At 52.3% G+C, this 19,515-nt stretch overlaps 1 protein-coding gene across 3 annotated transcripts in view; it reads right to left on the bottom strand.

The window, feature by feature from the left end:
• LOC121281109 (Kv channel-interacting protein 1) overlaps positions 1 to 19,515 on the bottom strand; it is a 678,471-nt gene that overhangs the window by 309,174 nt on the left and 349,782 nt on the right. For all 3 annotated transcript variants that reach the window (XM_041193799.1, XM_041193800.1, XM_041193802.1), the window contains exon 3: positions 14,333 to 14,402. In XM_041193799.1, coding sequence (XP_041049733.1) covers positions 14,333 to 14,402 — 70 coding nt within the window. The remainder of the gene's footprint in view (positions 1 to 14,332; positions 14,403 to 19,515) is intronic.

The following is a 19,515-nucleotide window of genomic DNA, read 5'->3' as shown; positions in this document are numbered from 1 at the left end:
GTGTATTCTGGCTGGGTTTTGTTTTGGGGTTGTGGGGCTCGGTCGGGTCGGGGTGGTAGTCGGGCTGGGTCGGGATGTGTGAATAGTCGGGCTGTGTCGTTCCGTGGGGGGGGTAGTTGGGCTGGGTCGAGTTTGCACACTGCATGCGGGCTAGTTCGGGTTTGGGGCAGTAATCAGGCTGGATCAGGTTTGAGGGGGCAGTCGGGCTCGGTCGGGTTTTGGGGACAGTCGGGCTGGGTCAGGCTGGACGTGTAGTCAGGATGTTTTGGGTTGTGTGAATAATCGGACTGTGTCATTTTGGTGTAGTAGTCGGACTGGTTCGGGTTTCCGGGGGCATTCGGGCTATTTTGGGATTGGTGGCTAGTCAGGCATGATCAGGTTTGGGGCTGAAGTCGTGTTCATTCGGCTTTGGAGGGGATTAGTCGGGCTAGGTTGGGTTTGGTGCTGTATTCAGAATGGGTCGGGTTTGGGGGGTTCTTTGGACTGGTTCATGTTTGTAGGGCAGTCGGGATGTGTCTGGTTTGGGGGGTATTCGGGCTGGGTAGGGTTTTGGGCATAGTCACGCTGGGTTGGTTTTAGGGGGTAGTCACGCTGGATCCGGTTTGTGCGGGTACACGGGCTCCGTTGGGTTGGGGGGTAACGCGGGCTGGGTGTAGTTTGGTGGGTAGTTCGGCTCGGTCGGGTTGGCGGGGATAGTCCGGCAGGGTCAGGTTTGGTGGGTATTCGGGATGGGTTGGGTTTGGGTGGGGTAGTCGGGCATGGTCGGGTTGGTGAGGCAGTCGGGCAAGTCAGGTTTGGGGCCGGTAGTCAGGCTGGGTCGGGTTTGGTGTTTTAGTCGGGCTGGGTCGGGTTGGTGTTGCAGTTGGGCTAGGTTCGGTTTGGGGAGGTGTAGATTGTCTGGGTCATGTTTGGGGGCTAGTCGGGCTGGGTGGGGTTTTAGGGCATAGTCGGTCTGGTTCGGTTTTGGGGGTTAGTCCGGCTGGATCAGGTGTGAGGGGGTAGTCTGGCTCAGTCGGGTTGAAGAGGATAGTCAGGCTGGGTCAGGTTTGGTGGGTAGTCGGGTTTGGTTGGGTTTGGGTATTGTAGGGCTTGGTGGGGTTTGGGGGTGTATTCGGGCTGGCTCGGGGTTGGGGGGGTAGTTGTGTTGGCTCGGGTTTGGATGGATAGTCAGGCTATTTTTGGTTTGGGGGTGTATTCGGGTTGGGTCGGGTTTGGGGGGTATTCGTGTTGGCTTGGGTTTGGATGGATAGTCGGGCTATGTTGGGTTTGGGGGAGTATTCGGTCTGGGTCGAGTTTGGTGTTTGTTCAGACTGTTTCAGGTTTGGGGGGCAGTCGGAATGGGTCAGGTTTGGGGCTGTAGTCGGGCTGGGTGTGGTTTTGGGACCAAGTTGGGCTGGATTAAATTTGAGGGGCAGTCGGGCTTGGTTGGTTTGTTGGGGTTAATCCGGCTGGGTCAGGTTTGGTGGGTAGTGCGGCTGGGTCGGGTTTGGGTGGGGTAGTTGGGCTGGGTCGGTTTGGGCGGGCAGTCGGTCTTGGTCAGGTTTTGTGTGTATTCTGGCTGGGTTGTGGTTGGGCGTTGTTGGGCTCGGTTGGTTTGGGGGATAGTCGGGCTGGGTCAGGTTGTGTGAATAGTCGGGCGTGTCATTTCAGAAGTGTTTAGTCGGGTGGGGTTGGGTTTACATGCAGCATTCGGGCTAGGTCGGGTTTGGGGGAGTAATCGGGCTGGATCAGGTTTGAGGGGGCAGTCGGGCTCGCTCGCGTTGGAATAGTCGGGCTGGGTCGGGTTTGGGTGGTGTAGTTGGGCTGGGTCGGGTTGGGTGGGCAGTGGGTCTGGGTCAGGTTTCGTGGGTATTCTGGCTGGGTCTTGTTTGGGAGTTGAAGGGCTGGGTCGGGTTGGGGGGGCAGTTGGGCGGGGTTGGGCTGTGCATGTAGTCGGGCTGGGTCCAGTTGTGTGAATAATCGGGCTGTGCCATTTTGGGGGATAGTCGAGCTGGTTCGGGTTTACGGGGGCATTCGGGCTAGGGCGGGTTGGCGGGGCAGTCAGGCTCAGTTGGGTTTGGGAGGGTAGTCTGGCTGGGTTGGGTATGGGGACGGTAGTTGGGCTGGGTCAGGTTTAGATGTGGCTGTCCAGCTAGGTTGGGTTTCGGGTGGGTAATGGTCTGTGTTGTGTTTGAGGGGTTAGTCGGGCTAGGTTGGGTTTGGGGGGTTAGTCAAGCTGGGTCAGTTTTGATGTCTATTCGGGCTGGGTCATGTTTGGGTCTGTACTCAGGATGGGTCGGGTTTGGGGAGTTGTTCAGACTGGGTTCAGGTTTGGGGGGCATTCGGGATGTGTTGGGTTTGGGGGGTATTCGGGCTGGGTGTGGTTTTGGGGCATAGTCACACTGGGTTGTGTTTGAGGGGGTAGTTGGGCTGGGTCAGGTTTGAGGGGGTAGACAGGCTCAGTCGGGTTGGGGGGGATAGTCGGGCTGGGGGGTTTGGTGGGTAGTGGGGCTGGGTCGGGTTTAGGGGTTCGTTGGGCTGGGTCGGATTGGGGGTGAAGTAGGGCTCGGTTGGGTTTGGGGGTTGTTTTGCTCCATAGGCTTGGTGGGGCAGTCGGGCTGGGTCTGGCTGGGGTTGTAGTCGGGCTGGGTCGGGTTGTGTGAATAGTCATATTGTGTCATTTTGGGGGTTGGTAATCGAGCTTGGTCGAGCTTACAGGGGGCATTCGGGCTTGGTCGGCTTTGGGGGGTAGTCGGGCTGGATCAGGTTTGAGGGGGCAGTCGGGCTTGGTCGGGCTGGTTGGGATAGTCGGGCCGGGTCGAGTTTGGGTGGGGAGGTCGGGCTCGGTTGGGTTGTGGGGCAGTCAGGCTCAGTTGCGTTTTGGGCCGGTTAGTCTAGGTGAGTTGGGTTTGGGGGCGGTAGTCGGGCTGGGTTGGGTATAGAGGGTGCTGTCCGGCTAGTTTGGGTTTGGGGTGGGTAATGGTCTATGTCGGGTTTGGGGGGTGAGTCGGGCTAGGTTGGGTTTGAGTTGGGTAGGTGGGCTGGATCGGGTTGGGTGGGCAGTCAGTCTGGTTCAGGTTTGGTTGGTATGCTGGCTGGGTCTTGTTTGGGGGTTGTCGGGCTCGGTTGGGTTGGGGGGGAAGCCAGGCTGGGTCGGGCTCGGGGTGTAGTCGGGCTGGGTCGGGTTGTGTGAATAATTGGGCTGTGTCATTTTGGGGGGGGGGGGGGGTTAGTCGGGCTTGGTCGGGTTTAGAGGGGGCTGTCCGGCTAGGTAGGATTTGGGGTGAGTAATGGTCTGTGTTGGGTTTGGGGGGTTAGTCATGCTAGGTTGGGTTTGCAGCGTTGTTCAGACTGGTTCATGTTTGGGGGACGTTCAAGATGCCTCGGGTTTTGGGGTATTCGGGCTGGTTGGGATTTTGGGGCATCATCGCGCTGGGTTGGGTTTGAGGGGGTAGTTGGGCTGGATCAGGTGTGAGGGGGCAGAAGGCCTCTGCCAGGTTTGGGGGGATAGTCGGGCTGGGTGAGATTTGATGGGTAGTCGGGCTGGGTCACATTTGGTTGTTCGTCAGGCTGGGTCGGTTTGGGTGGAGAAGTAGGGCTAGGTTGGGTTTGGGGCGGGTAGTCAGGCTGGGACGGGTTTAGAGGGTGCAGACGGGCTACGTTGGGTGTTGGGTGGTAGTCCGGTTGGGTCCTGCTGTGGGGGTGTAGTCAGGTTGGGTCGGGTTGGGGCCGTACTCGGGCTGGGTTGGGTTATGGGTGTGTAGTCGGTTTGGGTCAGGTTAAGTTGGGTTGTGGGGGGTGTAGTCCGGCTAGGTTGCATTGTGGGGGGCAATCAGGCTAGGTCGGGTTTTGTGGGGGGTAGTTGGGTTTGGTCGGGTTTGAGTGGATATTCGGGCTGGGTTGGGTTGTGGGAGGGACAGTCGGACTGGGTTGGGTTTGGGGGTGTTAGTCGGGCTGTGTCGGGCATGAGGGCTATTCGGGCTGGGTCATGTTTGATGGTGGGTTCAGGCTGGTTCAGGTTTGGGGGGCAGTCGGGATTGGTTGGGTTTTGGGAGTGTTAGTCCGGCTGGATCTAGTTGTGGGGTGTATATTCGGGCTGGGTCGGGTTTGAGGGGTTGTTCGGGCCGGTTCAGGTTTGGGGGGCAGTCATGCTGGATCGGGTTTGGAGGGTAGTCAGGGTGGGTCCAGTTGTGGGGTGTAGTCGGGCGGGGTCGTGTTGTGGGGGTCGTAGTCGGGCTGCGTCGGGTTTTGGCGGTTTGTCAGGCTGGGTCGTGTTGTGGGTGGGGTAGTCGGGTTGGGTCGGGTTGTGGGGGGGTTGTTGGGATGGGTCGGATTATTGGGGGGTTGTCAAGCTGTGTCGGATTGTGGTGGGGTTTTCAAGCTGGGTCCGATTGTGGGGGGTGTTAGTCGGGCTGGGTCGTGTTGTGGGGGGTGTTCGGGCTGGGTCGGGTTGAGGCAGCTGTTGGGCTAGGTTGGGTTTGGGTGTGCATTCGGGCTCTGTAGGGTTCAGAGGGGTCAGTCGGGCTAAGTTGGGTTTGGGGGGTGGTAGTCAGTCTGGGTCATGTTTGGGGTGGTAGTCAGGCTATGTTGGGTTTGGTTGGTGTAGTCAGGCTTGGTTGGGTTTGGTGGGGTAGTCAAGGTGGATCAATATTGAGGGGATAGTCGGGCTCGGTTGGGTTTGGGGGTATAGTCGGGCTGGGTCTTGTTTAGATGGGGCAGTCAAGCTAGGTTGGGGTTAGGGGGGTTGTTGGGTTGGGCCGGGTTTGGAGGGTAGTCGGGTTGGTTTGAGTTTGGGTGGGTTGTCGGGCTATATCGGGTTTGGGGGCTATTCGGGCTTTGTCAGGTTTGGGGATTAATTCGGGCTGGGTCGGATTTGGGGGTTGTTTGGACTGGTTCAGGTTAGGGGGGCAGTTGTGTTGGGTCGGGTTTGGGGGGTATTCAGGCTGGGTGGGGTTTTAGGACATAGTTGGTCTGGGTCGTTTTTGGGGAGTTAGTCGGGCTGGATCAGGTTTGAGGGGTTAGTCGGGCTCGGTTGGGTTGGGGGGGATAGTCTGGCTGGGTCAGTATTGGTGGGTAGTCGGGCTGGGTTGTGTTTGGGGGTTGTCGGGCTCGGTCGGGTTTGGGGGGTAGTCGGGTTGGGTCACTTTTGGTGGGTAGTTGGGCTGGTTCTTGTTTGGGGTGTAGTCGGGCTGGGTTGGGATGTGTGAATAGCTGGGCTGTGTCATTCTGGGGCGGTAGTCAGGCTAGGTCTGGTTTGGGGGGGCAATCGGTCTAGGTTGGTTTTGGGAAGGGTAGCGGGGCTGGGTTCGGTTTGGAGGTGCAGTCGGGCTAGGTTGGGTTTGGGGCAGGTAGTCGGGCTGGGTCGGGTTTGGGGAGGTAGTCGGGCTGGATCAGATTTAAGGGGTAGTCAGAATCGGTCGTGTTGGGGGTCATAGTCCTGCTGGGTGAGGTTTGTTGTGTAGTCAGTCTGGGACAGGATTGGTGTGTATGAAGGGTGCAGTCGGGTTAGGTTGGGTTTGGAGTAGGTAGTCGGGATGGGTCGGGATTGGGTGGTGTATTCGGGATGGGTCGGGTTTGGGTTGGGCAGTCGGGCTCGGTCGGGTTTGGGGCAGGTAATCAGTCTTGGTCGGGTTTGCGGAGTTGGACTGTGTCGGGTTTAGATGGGGCAGTCAAGCTAGGTTGAGTTTCGAGGGGGTATTTGGTCTAGGTTGGGTTTGGGGCAGGTTATCCGGCTTGGTTGGGTTTGGGGGGGCATTTGGGCTTAGTTGGGTTTTGGGTCGGTAGTCGGGCTGTGTTGGTTCTGGGGGGGTTAGTCGGGCTGGGTCAGGTTTAGAGGGGGCATTGGGGATTTGTCGGGTTTGGGGGGGTGGTCAGACTGGTTCAGGTTTGAGGTGGTAGTCGGAATCGGCTGGGTTGGGGGGCATAGTCGGGCTGGGTGAGGATTGTTGCGTAGTCGGTTTGGAACAAGTTTGGTGGGTAGTCGGGGTGGGTCGTGTTTGTGTCGGGTCGTCTAGCTGGGTTGGGTTTGGGGGGCAGTCGGGCTAGGTTGTGTTTGGGGCGGATAGTCGGGCTTGGTCAGGTTTGGGGGGTTGTAATCAGGCTGGGTCAATTTTAGAGGGGGCAGTCAGGCTAGGTTGGGTTTGGGGCGTGTAGTCGGTCTGGGTCGGTTTTGGGGTAGTAATCGAGCTAGATTGGGAATGGGAGTGCAGTCGGGCTGGGTCGGGTTTGGGGGTTTATTCGGGCTGGGTCGGGTATGGTGTTTGTTCGGACTGTTTCAGGTTTGGGGGCCAGTCGGGATGGGTCAGGTTTGGGGGGTAGTTAGGCTGGGTGGGGTTTTGGGATTGAGTTGGGCTGGGTCAGGTTTATGGGGCAGTCGGGCTCGGTCGGTTTGCAGGGGATAATCGGGTTGGGTCAGGTTTGCTGGTTAGTCGGGCTGGGTTGGGTTTGGGTGGTGTAGTCAGGCTGGGTCGGGTTGGGCGGGCAGTCGGTCTTTGTCAGGGTTGGTGTTTATTCTGACTGGGTTGTGTTTGGGGGTTGTTGGGCTCGGTCGGGTTGTGGGGGCTGTCCGGCTGGGTCGGGCTGCAAGTGTAGTTGTGCTGGGTCGGGTTGTTTGAATAGTCGGGCTGTCGTTTTGGGGGGGTTAGTTGGGCAGGTTTGGGTTTACAGGGGGTATTCGAGCTTGGTCGGGTTTGGGGTGTAGTTGTGCTGGATCAGGTTTGATGGTGCAGTCGGGCTCGGTCGGGTTGGGGCGGATACTCGGGCTGGGTCGGGTTTGGGTGGGGAAGATGGGCTGGGTAGGGTTGGGCGGGCTGTCGGTCTGTGTCAGGTTTGGTTGGTATTCTGGCTGGGTCTTGTTTGGGGGTTGTCAGGCTCGGTCGGATTGGGGAGGCAGTCGGGCTGGGTCGGGCTGGGGGTGTAGTTGGGATGGTTTGGGTTGTGTGAATAATCGGGCTGTGTCATTTTGGGGGGGGGTAGTCGGGCTCGGTTGGGTTTACGGGGCCATTTGGGCTAAGTCGGGATTGGGGTGTAGTCAGGCTGGATCAGATTTGGGGCTGCAATCGTGATGGGTCGGGTTTGGGGAGTTCTGTGGACTGATTCAGATTTGTAGGGCAGTCGGGATGTGTCTGGTTTGGGGGGTATTCGGGCTGGGTGGGGTTTTGGGGCATAGTCGCGCTGGGTTGGGTTTGAGGGGGTAGTTGGGCTGGATCAGGTTTGAGGGGTTACATGGGCTCCGTCGGGTTGGGGGGGTTAATCGGTCTGGGTGTGTTTTGGTGGGTAGTTCGGCTCGGTCTGGTTGGCGGGGATAGTCTGGCTGGGTCTGATTTGGGGGGTAGTCGGGATGGGTCAGGTTTGGGTGGGGTAGTCGGACTGGGTCGGGTTGGTGGGGCAGTCGGGCTAGGTCGGGTTTGGGGCCGGTAGTCAGGATGGGTCGGGTTTGGTTGGGGTATTTGGGCTGGGTGGGGTGGGTGTTGCAGTTGGGCTAGGTTTGGTTTGGGGATGTGTAGATGGTCTGGGTCGGGTTTGGTTGGGGTAGTCGGGCTGGGTCGGGTTTTAGGGCATAGTCGGTCTGGATCGGTTTTGGGGGTTAGTCAGACTGGATCAGTTTTGAGGGTGTAGTCGGGCTCAGTCGGGTTGAGGGGGATAGTCAGGCTGGGTCAGGTTTGGTGGGTAGTCGTGTTGGGTTGGGTTTGGGGGTTGTCGGTCTTGGTGTGGTTAGGGGGTGTATTCGGGCAGGGTCGGGTTTGGGGGGTTAGTCTTGTTGGTTCGGTTTTGGATAGATAGTCGGGCTATGTTGGGTTTGGGGGTGTATTCGGGCTGGGTCAAGTTTGGTGGGTAGTGGGGCTGGGTCGGGTTTGGGTGGGGTAGTCGGGCTGTGTCTGGTTGGGTGGGCAGTCGGTCTTGGTCAGGTTTGGTCTATATTCTGGATGGGTTGTGTTTGGGCGTTGTTGGGCTCGGTTGGGTTGGGGGGGTAGTCGGGCTGGGTGGGGTTGTGTGAATAGTCGGGCTGTGTCGTTTTGGCGGGGGTTATTCATGCTGGGTCGGGTTTACATACTGCATTCAGGCTTGGTAAGGTTTGGGGGAGTAATCGGGCTAGATCAGGTTTGAGGGGGCAGTCGGGCTCGGTCGGATTGGGGGGATAGTCGGGCTGGGTTGGGTTTGGGTTGAGTTGTTGGGCTGGGTCGGGTTGGGCGGGCAGTCGGTCTGGGTCAGGTTTTGTGGGTACTCTGGCTGGATCTTGTTTGGGGGTTGTAGGGCTGGGTCGGGTTGGGGGGGCAGTCGGGCTGGGTCGAGCTGGGCGTGTAGTCGGGCTGGGTCTGGTTGTGTGAATAATCGGGCTGTAACATTTTGGGGGGATGGTCGGGCTGGGTCGGGTTTATGGGGGCATTCGGGCTAGGTCGGGTTTGGGAGGGTAGTTGGGCTGGATCATGTTTGAGGAGGCAGTCAGGCTCAGTTGGGTTTGGGGCGGGTAATCTGGCTGGGTTGGGTATGGGGGCGGTAATCAGGCTGGGTCGGCTTAAGAGGTGGCTGTCCGGCTAGGTTGGGTTTCGGGTGGGTAATGGTCTGTGTCGGGTTTGAGGGGTTAGTCGGGCTAGGTTGGGTTTGTGGGGGTAGTTGGGCTGGGTCAGTTTTGAGGTCTATTCAGGCTGGGTCTAGTTTGGAGCTGTATTCGGGATGGGTCGGGTTCGGGGAGTTGTTCAGACTGGTTCAGGTTTGGGGGGCATTTGGGATGTGTCGGGTTTTGGGTGTAGTCGGGCTGGGTCTGGTTTTGGGGCATAGTCGTGCTGGGTTGGGTTTGAGGGGGTACTTGGGCTGGGTCAGGTTTGAGAGGGTAGACGGGCTTGGTCGGGTTGGGGGGATAGTCGGGCTGGGTGAGGCTTGGTGGGTAGTTAGGCTGGGTCGGGTTTGGGGGTTCGTCGGGCTTGGTCGGTTTGGGGGGGATGTAGGGCTCGGTTGGGTTTGGGGCGGGTAGTCAGGCTGGGCTGTGTTTAGAGGAAGGAGGCGGGTTAGGTTGGGTTTAGGGTGGTAGTCACGTTGGGTCCTGTTGTGGGGGTGTAGTCGGGCTGGGTCGGCTTGTGGGGCCGTACTCGGGCTGCGTTGAGTTATGGGGTTGTAGTCAGATTGGGTCCGGTTAAGTCGGTTTGTGGGGAGTGTAGTCAGTCTGGGTCATGTTTGGGGGGGCAGTCAGGCTATGTCGGGTTTTGGTGTGGGGGGTAGTTGGGTTTGGTCAGGTTTGCGTTGATAGTTGGGCTGGGTTGGGTTGTGGGGGGGACATTTGGTCTGGTCGGGTTTGGGATGTAGTTGGACTGTGTATGGATATTGGGGGGAATAGTTGGGCTGTTTCGGGCTTGAGGTCTATTCGGGCTGGGTCATGTTTGAGGGTTTGTTCAGGTTGGTTCAGGTTTGGGGTGCATTCGGGGTTGCTTGGGTTTTGGGGGTGTTAGTCTGGCTGGATCGGGTTATGGGTGGGGGTAGTTGGGCTGTGTCGAGTTTGAGCCGATTGTTCTGGCTGGTTCAGGTTTGGGGGCAGTCAGGCTGGATCATGTTTGGTGGGTAGTCAGGGTGCGTCTGGTTGTGGGAGGGTAGTCGGGCTGTGTCATGTTGTGGGGTTCATAGTCGGGCTGCGTCGGGTTTTGGTGGGTAGTCGGGCTGGGTCGGGTTTGGGGAGCAGTCAGGCTCAGTTGGTTTTGGGGTGTGTAGTCTGGCTGGGTTGGATTTGAGGGTGGTAGTCGGGCTGGATCGGGTTTAGAGGGGGCTCTCCGGCTAGGTTGGAGTTGGGGTGGGTCATGGTGTGGGTTGGGTTTGGGGACTATTCGGGCTGGGTCGGGTTTAGGTATGTATTCGGGATGGGTCGGGTTTGGGGAGTTCGTTGGACTAGTTCAGGTTTGGGGGGCAGTCGGGATGTGTCGGGTTTGGGGGGTATTCAGGCTGGGTGGGGTTTTTGGGCTTAGTCGTGCTGGGATGGGATTGAGGGGGTAGTTGGGCTGGATCAGGTTTGAGGAGGTGGACAGGCTCGGTCGGGTTGTGGGGGATATACGGGCTGGGTCAGGTTTGGGGGTTCGTCAGGCTGGGTCGGCTTGGGGTGGAGGTCGAGATAGTTTGTGTTTGGGACAGGTAGTCATGCTGGGACGGGTTTAGAGGGAGCAGTCGGGCTAGGTTGGGTTTTGGGTGGTAGTCATGTTGGGTCCTGTTGTAGGGGTGTAGTCGGGCTGGGTCGGGTTGTGGGGCCGTACGCGGGCTAGGTTGGATTATGGGTATGTAGTTGGGTTGGGTCGGGTTAAGTCGGGTTGTGGGGCATCTGGTCGGGCTGTGTCGTGTTGTAGGGCAGCAGTCAGGCTATGTCGGCTTTTGGTGGTGGGGTAGTTGGGTTTGGACGGATTTGAGTGGATAGTTGGGCTGGTTGGGTGTGGGCAGGACAGTCGGGCTGGGTCAGATTTTTGGGGGGGTTGTTGGGCTGTGTGGGGCTTGAGGGCTATTCGGGCTGGGTCATGTTTGAGGGTTTGTGCGGGCTGGTTCAGGTTTGGGGGGGCAGTGGGGCTGGATCGGGTTTGGTGGGTAGTCAGGGTGGGTCCGTTTGTGGAGGAGTAGATGGGCAAGGTCAGGTTATGGGGTCATGTAGTCGGGCTGGGTCGGGTTGTGGGGGTCTAGTCGGGCTGTGTCATATTATGGGGATTTGTCAGGCTGGGTCAGGTTGTATAGGATGTTTGAGCTGGGTCCGGTTGTGGGGGGTGTTATTCGGGCTGGGTCGTGTTGTGGTGGGTGGTCATTCTAGGTCGGGTTGGGGCATCTGTCAGGCTAGGTTGGGTTTGGGGTGAGTAGTCGGGCTGGGTCGGGTTTGCAGGGTGTTAGTTGGGCTGGGTCGGGTTTGGGGCGGTAGTCGGGCTGGTTCGGGTTTGTGGGGGGGTAGTCATGTTGGTTCTGGTTTGGGTGGATAGTCGGACTTTGTTGGGTTTGGGAGTGTATTCGGGCAGTGTCGGGTTTGGTGTTTGTTCAGACTGTTTCAGGTGTGATGGGTAGTCGGGCTGGGTCGTGTAGGGCGCCAGTTGGCCTGGGTCAGGTTTGGTGGGTATTCTGGCTGGGTCTTGTATGGGGGTTGTTGGGCTCGGTATGGTTGGGGGACAGTCTGGCTGGGTTGGGCTGGGGGTGTAGTCGGGCTGGGTTGGGTTGTTTGAATAGTCGGGCTGTGTCGTTTGGGGGGGGGGAGTCGGGCTGCGTCGGGTTTTTAGGGAGCATTCGGTCTAGGTCGGGTTTCGGGGCTAGTCAGGCTGGATCAGGTTTGAGGGGGCAGTCGGGCTCCGTTGGGTTGGGGGGGATAGTCGGGCTGGGTCAGGTTTGGTGGGTATTCGGGCTGTGTCTGGTTTGGGTGAGGTAGTAGGGCTGGGTCAGGTTTGGGGGGCAGTTAGGCTCAGTTGGGTTTGGGGAGGGTAGTCTGGCTGGATCGAGTTTGGGGGCGGCTGTCGGGCTAGGTTGGCTTTGTGGTGGGTTGTTGGGCTGGGTCGGGTTTGGTGGGATAATCGGGCTAGGTTGGGTTTGGGGGGGTAGTCAGGCTGGGTGAGGTTTGGGGGATGCAGTTGTGTTAGTTCGAGTTTGGGTGGATTGTCGGGCTATGTCAGATTTGGGGGCTATACAGGCAGGGTCGGGTTTGGAGCTGTATTCTTGCTGGGTCATGTTTGGGGGGTTGTTTGGACTGGTTCAGGTTTGGGGGGCATTTGGGATGGATCGGGTTTGAGGGGTAGTCGGGCTCGGTCGGGTTGTGGGGGATAATCAGGCTGGGTCAGGTTTGGTGGGTAGTCGGGCTCGGTCAGGTTTGGTGGGTAGTCGGGCTGTGTCTCGTTTGGTGGGTAGTCGGTCTGGGTTGTGTTGTTGTGGGGTAGTCGGGCTGTGTCTTGTTTGGTGGGTTGTCGGTCTGGGTTGTGCTGTTGTGGGGTAGTCGGGCTGTGTCTTGTTTGGGGGTAGTTGGACTGGGTCGTGTTGTTGTGGGGTAGTCGGGCTGTGTCTCGTTTGGTGGGTAGTCGGTCTGGGTCCTGTTGTTGTGGGGTAGTCAGGCTGGCTCAGTTTGTTGGGGTGTAATTGGGCTGGGTCGTGTTGTTGTGGTGTAGTCGGGCTGGGTCGGGTTGTGGGGGTGTAGTCGGGCTGGGTCATGATGTTGTGGGGTAGTCGGGCTGGGTCGGGTTGTGGGGGTGTAGTCCGGCTGGGTCATGACGTTGTGGGGTAGTTGGGCTGGGTCGGGTTGTGGGGGTGTAGTCCGGCTGGGTCATGATGTTGTGGGGTAGTCGGGCTGGGTCGGGTTGTGGGGGTGTAGTTGGGCTGGGTCGTGTTGTTGTGGAGTAGTTGGGCTGGGTTGGTTTTTGGGAGGTAGTCATGCTGGGTCCAGTTGAGGATTGGGTAGTCGGGCTGGGTCTGGTTGTTGGGGGGGGCAGGTTAGTTGGCTGTGTTGGGTTGCGGGGGCGTTGTCAGGCTGCACTGGGTTGTGGGAGGGTTTTCAGGCTGGGACGGGTTGTCAAGGTGGTAGTCGGGCTGGGTCAGGTTGTTGTGCGGTAGTCGGGCTGGGTCGGGTTGTGGGGGGTAGTCGGGCTGGGTCAGGTTGTGGGAGAGTAGTAAGGTTGGGTCTGGCTCTGGGGGGTTAGTCGGTTTGGGTCAGGTTGTGGGCGGCAGTATTCATTCTGGGTCGTGTTTGGAGTGTATTTGGGCCAGGCCTGTTTCAGACGTCCTCGGGCTGAGCCAAGTTGTGGGGATAGTTGGGTGTTTGTGGGGGGAGCAGTTGGGGGTCGAATGAAGTTGGAGGGCATTAGCGAAGATGATGTGGTGGGGGGGGGGGTGTCTGTTCTACAGTTACCCAGGTGTCAGTTTAAGTTCGATCCTGGCTATTTACCGTGAAATTGTCTGAAGATTCCCGCCCTAACTCAGAGTTGGAAACATTTGTGACGGGTCCTGGAGAGCAGTGGAATTGCCAATTGGAAATTCAAACTTTCTGGTCAATTCCCGTAGAATCCCTTCACCTGGACTTCCATAGGGTCCCAACTTCATCTTCAGTCATACGCCCAGCCTCCGCCAATCCAGTAACCAGAAGATTTGACCCACAATAAGTTAATCAATTCGAATGTGCTCTTCGGGATCTCCTTGGCTTTGGTGCTCCTTGCAAAATCTGCCACTGAAAGCAGTCTCAGGTCACATTTTTGCTCCCAGCTGAGCTTATTGATGTCCAGCCGTGTGCAGCCTGTCTGTTGGGATGCTCTGTGAGACTTTGGGCAGTATTGGGTTTTGTTTTAACAACAGCCAGCCTGCATGCACTGTCGTAACTCAGACCTGAACGCTAATCCTTGGGGCAGTGTATGAGAACAGTAGAAATAGAGGATGCAGCCTAGGCTCGAAGTGCAGAGATTTCAAAAGCAGTGAGTACAATCAGAGGAAATTTAATCCTCTAAAGGGTGGGTTTGTGTCAGCTGTTAAGTAGCAATTCTAACATTTCAAATCCAAGCACATCCCATCTTCAGCCTGCACACTTCCCAGTTGAAGGGAGATGGGGTGTGTAGTGGGTAACTAACCCGCTCCCAGGGCTGAGATGCTCATTTCAATATGTTAATGAGCCTACGAGGCTCAGAATTTCACTCTGTTCTGACTTCAGTTCTGGTCGAGTGGGTTTTGGGAACCCAGGGAGCTGAAGGGCTATAAGGACTGCTGTGTGGAAGAGGTAACTGCGTTTCTATCACTGCTTGCGGGCCAGGAGGAGTAGGAGTGCCTCCTCCAGCTCCTTACCCTCCAAAATTCCCTGCTTCAGCTCCATGATCAGCTCTCCCGCCCACACCAGCTCTGCACTCTGAGCCCCTGCTACAATCTGACCCACAGTCTATCCTCTGCCTACTTTATCCGGTGGGACACCAGCATCCTTTAACTCCACACCCCCAACCCAACACCACCCCCCACCCTCCAGTCCCTCCAGGCACTCCCCAACAATGTTTTTAGAATGTATTTAGAAAAGATGTTTTGAGAAACAGTATGGGAGTAATCTGAGAGATGACATTTAGTGGGTGCAGAATGTTAGTGAGGAACAGGTGACATTCGAGCTGTGATTTACAAAACTCTCCATCATTAGGTGTTTCCTCAACACATGTCTAGATGTGTTCAGACTCATTGAAAGAGATTGGGTGCTATAATTAGTCAATGAACTCCATTATAATTGTACCAAGGTTGTCAGAAGGTGAACTGAGTGGACTTTAGTCTTCTTTCATCTAACAATGCCAATTCCCGGAAGGTAATCAATTTTGTGGACTCAGGAGGACATTGTGAAACAAGAGGAAGTGATTTGAAGTTACTTCAGTTATTGGAATTATTTCATGGAATCTCAGTCACTCACCTCCCTGTGGAAAAAACTGAGAGTAAATCTCCTTAAAAGTCTCCTCATTGACAACACCATTGGGGCATTCCTGGAAAAAAAATGAGAAAAGTGAAGAGGAAGAGATGTGGTGTAGAAGGATTATTACTGCAATTTGTTTTGAGTGAAAATGATATTGACGTACAATGAATGTAAACCCCAGAAGACAAAACTACACTGGATGTAAACTCCAGAAGACAAACCCACACTGAATGTAAACTCCAGACACGAAACTACATTGAATGAACACTCCAGAACACAGATCTACACTGAATGTAAACTCCAGAACACAAACCAACAGTGAATGTAAACACCAGAACACAAATCTAAATTAAATGCAAACTCCAGAACACAAACCAACATTGATGTAAAGTCCAGAACACAAAGCTACACTAAAAGTGAACTCCAGAACTCAAACCTACACTGAATGTAAACTCCAGAACACAATCCCGCACTAAAGCTAAACTCCAGAACAGAAACCTACACTAAATATAAGCTCCAGAACACAAACCAACACTGAATGTAAACTCCAGAACACGGATCTACACTGAATGTGAACCAGGAACACAAAGCAACATTGAATTTAAACTCCAGAACACAAACCTACACTAAATATAAACTCTAAAACATAAACCAACACTGAATGTAAACACCAGAACACAAACCTATACTGAATGTAAACTCCAGCACATAAACCTACAATGAATGTAAACCCCAGAACACAAACATACACTGAATGTAAATTCCAGCACACAAACCAACACTGAATGTAAACTCCAGAACCCAACCTACACTAAATGTAAAGTCTAGAACACAAACCAACAATGAATATAAACACCAGAACACAAAACTGCAATGAATGTAAGCACTAGAACACAAACCAACACTGAATTTAAATACAAGAACACAAAGCTACACTGAATGTAAACTCCAGAACACAAAATCAACACTGAATGTAGACTCCAGAACACAAACCCATCCTGAATGAAAACTGCAGAACACAAAACTACATTGAATATAAACTCCAGAACACAAAACTACATTTAATGTAAACACCAGAACTCAAAACAACACTGAAAGTAAACCACAGAACACAAACCCACACTGAATGGAAACTCCAGAACACAAACCAACAGTGAATGTAAATCCCAGAACACAAACCTACCCTGAATGTAACTTCCAGAACACAAACCAACACCGAATGTAAGCTGCAGATCACAAATCTACACTGAATATAAACTCCAGAACAAAAACCAACACTGAATGAGAAGTCCAGAACATAAACCCACACAGAATGTAAACTCCAGAACACAAACCTACACAGAATGAAAACTCCAGAACACAAAGTTACATTAAATGTGAACTCCAGAACTCAAACCTACACTGAATGTAATTCCAGAACACAGATCTAAACTGAATGTGAACTCCAGAACACACAAACCAACACTGAACGTAAACAAACAAACATTGAATGTGAATTCCAGAACACAAATCTAAGCTGAATGTAAAACACAGTACACAAACCTACAATGAATGCAAACTGCAGAACACAAACCTACACTGAATATGAATTCCAGCACACACAAAAAAAAAACACTGAACGTTATCTCCAGAACACAAACCTACACTAAGTGCAAACTCCAGAACACAAACCTACACTGAATATAAACCTCATAACACACCCAACACTGAATGTGAAATCCAGAACATGGTTCTGTAGCTCTACACTGAATGTGAACTCAAGAACACAATACAACACTGAATGTAAACTCCAGAACACAAAACTATGCTCAATGTAACCTCTAGAACACTACCCAGCACCGAGTGTAAACACAAGAACATAAATCTACACTGAAATTGAACTGCAGAACACAAACCCACACTGAATGTTAACACCAGAACAGAAACGTACACTGAATGTAAACTCCAGAACACAAACCAACACTGAATGTGAACACCAGAACACAAACCGACACTGAAAGTAAACAGCAGAATACAAGACTACATTGAATGTAATATCGAGATCTCATCTCTACACTGAATGTGAACGCCAGAACAGAAGCCAACACTTAATGTAAACTCCAGAACACAAACCTACACTAAATGTAATCTCCAGAACACAAGCCTACATTGAATGTAATATCCAGATCTCAGCACTACACTGAATGTGAACTCCAGAACAGAAACCAACACTGAATGTAAACCCCAGAACAAAAACCTCAATTGAATCCGAACACCAGAACACAAACCTACACTGAATGTAAACTCAGAACACAAACCTAAACTGAATGTAAACCCCAGAACACAAAACATCACTGCATGCAAACTCCAGAACACAAACCTACACTGAATATAAACCTCATAACACAAACCTACACTGAATATAAACTCCAGAAGACAAACCTACACTGTATGTGAACTCCAGAATACAGTTCTGGAGCCCGACACTGGATGTAAACGCCAGAACATATACCTATCCTAAATGTAAACTCCAGAACTCAAAACCGCACTGAATGTATACTCCAGATCACAGCTCTACACTGAATGTGAACTCCAGAACACAAGCCAACACTTAATGTAAACCCAGAACACAAACCTCCATTGAATGCGAATGCCAGAAGACCAACCTATGCTGAATGTAAAGTCCAGTACACAAAAGTACGCTGAATGTAAACTCCAGAACAGAAACCTATAATAAGCGTAAACTCCAGAACACAAAACCGCATTGTATGTAAAATCCAGAATACAGTTCTACACTGAATGTGAATTCCAAAACACAAGCCAACAATGAATGTAAACCCCGGAACAAAAACCTTCATTGAATGTGAACTCAAGAACACAACCAAATATTGAATGTAAATTCCAGAAGACAAATCTAAACTGAATGCAAAACACAGTACACAAACCTACAATGAATGCAGACTCCTGAACACAAAACTTAACTGAATGCGAACTCCAGAACACACAAAAAACACTGAACGTTATCTCCAAAACACAAACCTACATGAAGTGCAAACTCCAGAACATAAAAATAAACTGAATGTAAACACCAGAACACAAACCTACACTGAATGTGAACTCCAGAATGCATGACAACACTGAATGTAAACTCCAGAACACAATCCTACACTGAATGTAAACTCCTGAACACAAACTTACACAGAATGTAAACTCCAGAACACAAACCCATACTGAATGTTAACACCAGAACACAAAACTACACTGAATGTAAACTCCAGAACACAAACCTACACTCAATATGAATTCCAGTACACACAAAAAAAACACTGGACGTTATCTCCAGAACACAAAAATAAACTGAATGTAAACTCCATAACACAAACCTACACTGAATGTGAAATCCAGAATATGGTTCTGGAGCTCTACATTGAATGTGAATTCCAGAACGCACGACAACACTGAATGTAAACTCCAGAACACAATCCTACACTGAATGTAAACTCCTGAACACAAACTTACACAGGATGTAAACTCCGGAAAACAAACCCATACTGAATGTTAACACCAGAACACAAAACTACATTGAATGTAAACTCCAGAACACAAACCTACACTCAATATGAATTCCAGTACACACAAAAAAAAAACACTGGACGTTATCTCCAGAACACAAAAATAAACTGAATGTAAACTCCAGAACACAAACCTACACTGAATGTGAAATCCAGAATACGGTTCTGGAGCTCTACATTGAATGTGAATTCCAGAACGCACAACAACACTGAATGTAAACCGCAGAACACAAACCTCCATTGAATGCGAACTCCAGAACACCAACCTCTACTGAATGTAAAGTCCAGTACACAAAAGTACACTGGATGTAAACTCCAGAACAGATACCTATCCTAAATGTAAACTCCAGAACACGAAACGGCATTGAAAGTAAACTCCAGATCACAACTCTACACTGAATGTGAACTCCAGAACACAAGCCAACACTGAATGTAGACCCAAGAACACAAACCTCCATTGAATGCGAACTCCAGAAGAACAATCTCTACTGAATGTAAAGTCCAGTACACAAAGGTACACTGAATGTAAACTCCAGAAGAGATACCTATCCTAAATGTAAACTCCAGAACACAAAACCACATTGAAAGTAAACTCCAGAATACAGTTTAACACTGAATTTAAACCCCACAACAAAAACCTTCATGGAATGCGAACTCAGGAACACAAACAAACATTGAAGGTAAATTCCAGAACACAAATCTAAACTGAATGTAAAACACAGTACACAAACCTACAATGAATGCAAACTGCAGAACACAAATCTACACTGAATATGAATTCCAGTACATACAAAAAAAAACACTGAACGTTATGTCCAGCACAAAAACCTACACTGAATGTGAAAACCAGAACACAAACCTACACTGAATGTGAACTCCAGAACAGAAACCAACACTGAATGTAAAACCCAGAACAAAAACCTCCATTGTATCCGAACACCAGAACAGAAACCTACGCTGAATGTAAGCTCAGAACACAAACCTAGACTGAATTTAAACCCCAGAACACAAAACATCACTGCATGCAAACTCCAGAACACAAACCTAGACTGAATATAAACCTCATAACACAAACCTACACTGAATATAAACTCCAGAAGACAAAGATAAACTGAATGTAAACTCCAGAACACAAACCTACACTGTATGTGAACTCCAGAATACAGTTCTGGAGCCCAACACTGAATGTAAACGCCAGAACAGATACCAATCCTAAATGTAAACTCCAGAACACAAAACTGCACTGAATGTAAACTCCAGATCACAGCTCTACACTGAATATGAACTCCAGAACACAAGCCAACACTTAATGTAAACCCAGAACACAAACCTCCATTGAATGCGAACACCAGAAGACCAACCTATACTGAATGTAAAGTCCAGTACACAAAAGTACGCTGAATGTAAACTCCAGAACAGAAACCTATACTAAGTGTAAACTCCAGAACACAAAACCGCATTGTATGTAAACTCCAGAATACAATTCTACACTGAATGTGAATTCCAAAATACAAGCCAACAATGAATGTAAACCCCAAAACAAAAGCCTTCATTGAATGTGAACTCAAGAACACAACCAAACATTGAATGTAAATTCCAGAAGACAAATCTAAACTGAGTGCAAAACACAGT

Source organism: Carcharodon carcharias, chromosome 8 (genome assembly GCF_017639515.1).
Source record: "Carcharodon carcharias isolate sCarCar2 chromosome 8, sCarCar2.pri, whole genome shotgun sequence".
Classification (NCBI taxonomy): Eukaryota; Metazoa; Chordata; class Chondrichthyes; order Lamniformes; family Lamnidae; genus Carcharodon; species Carcharodon carcharias.
The sequence above is the reverse complement of the archived record's forward strand: the minus strand, read 5'-3'. Positions and strand labels throughout refer to the sequence as shown.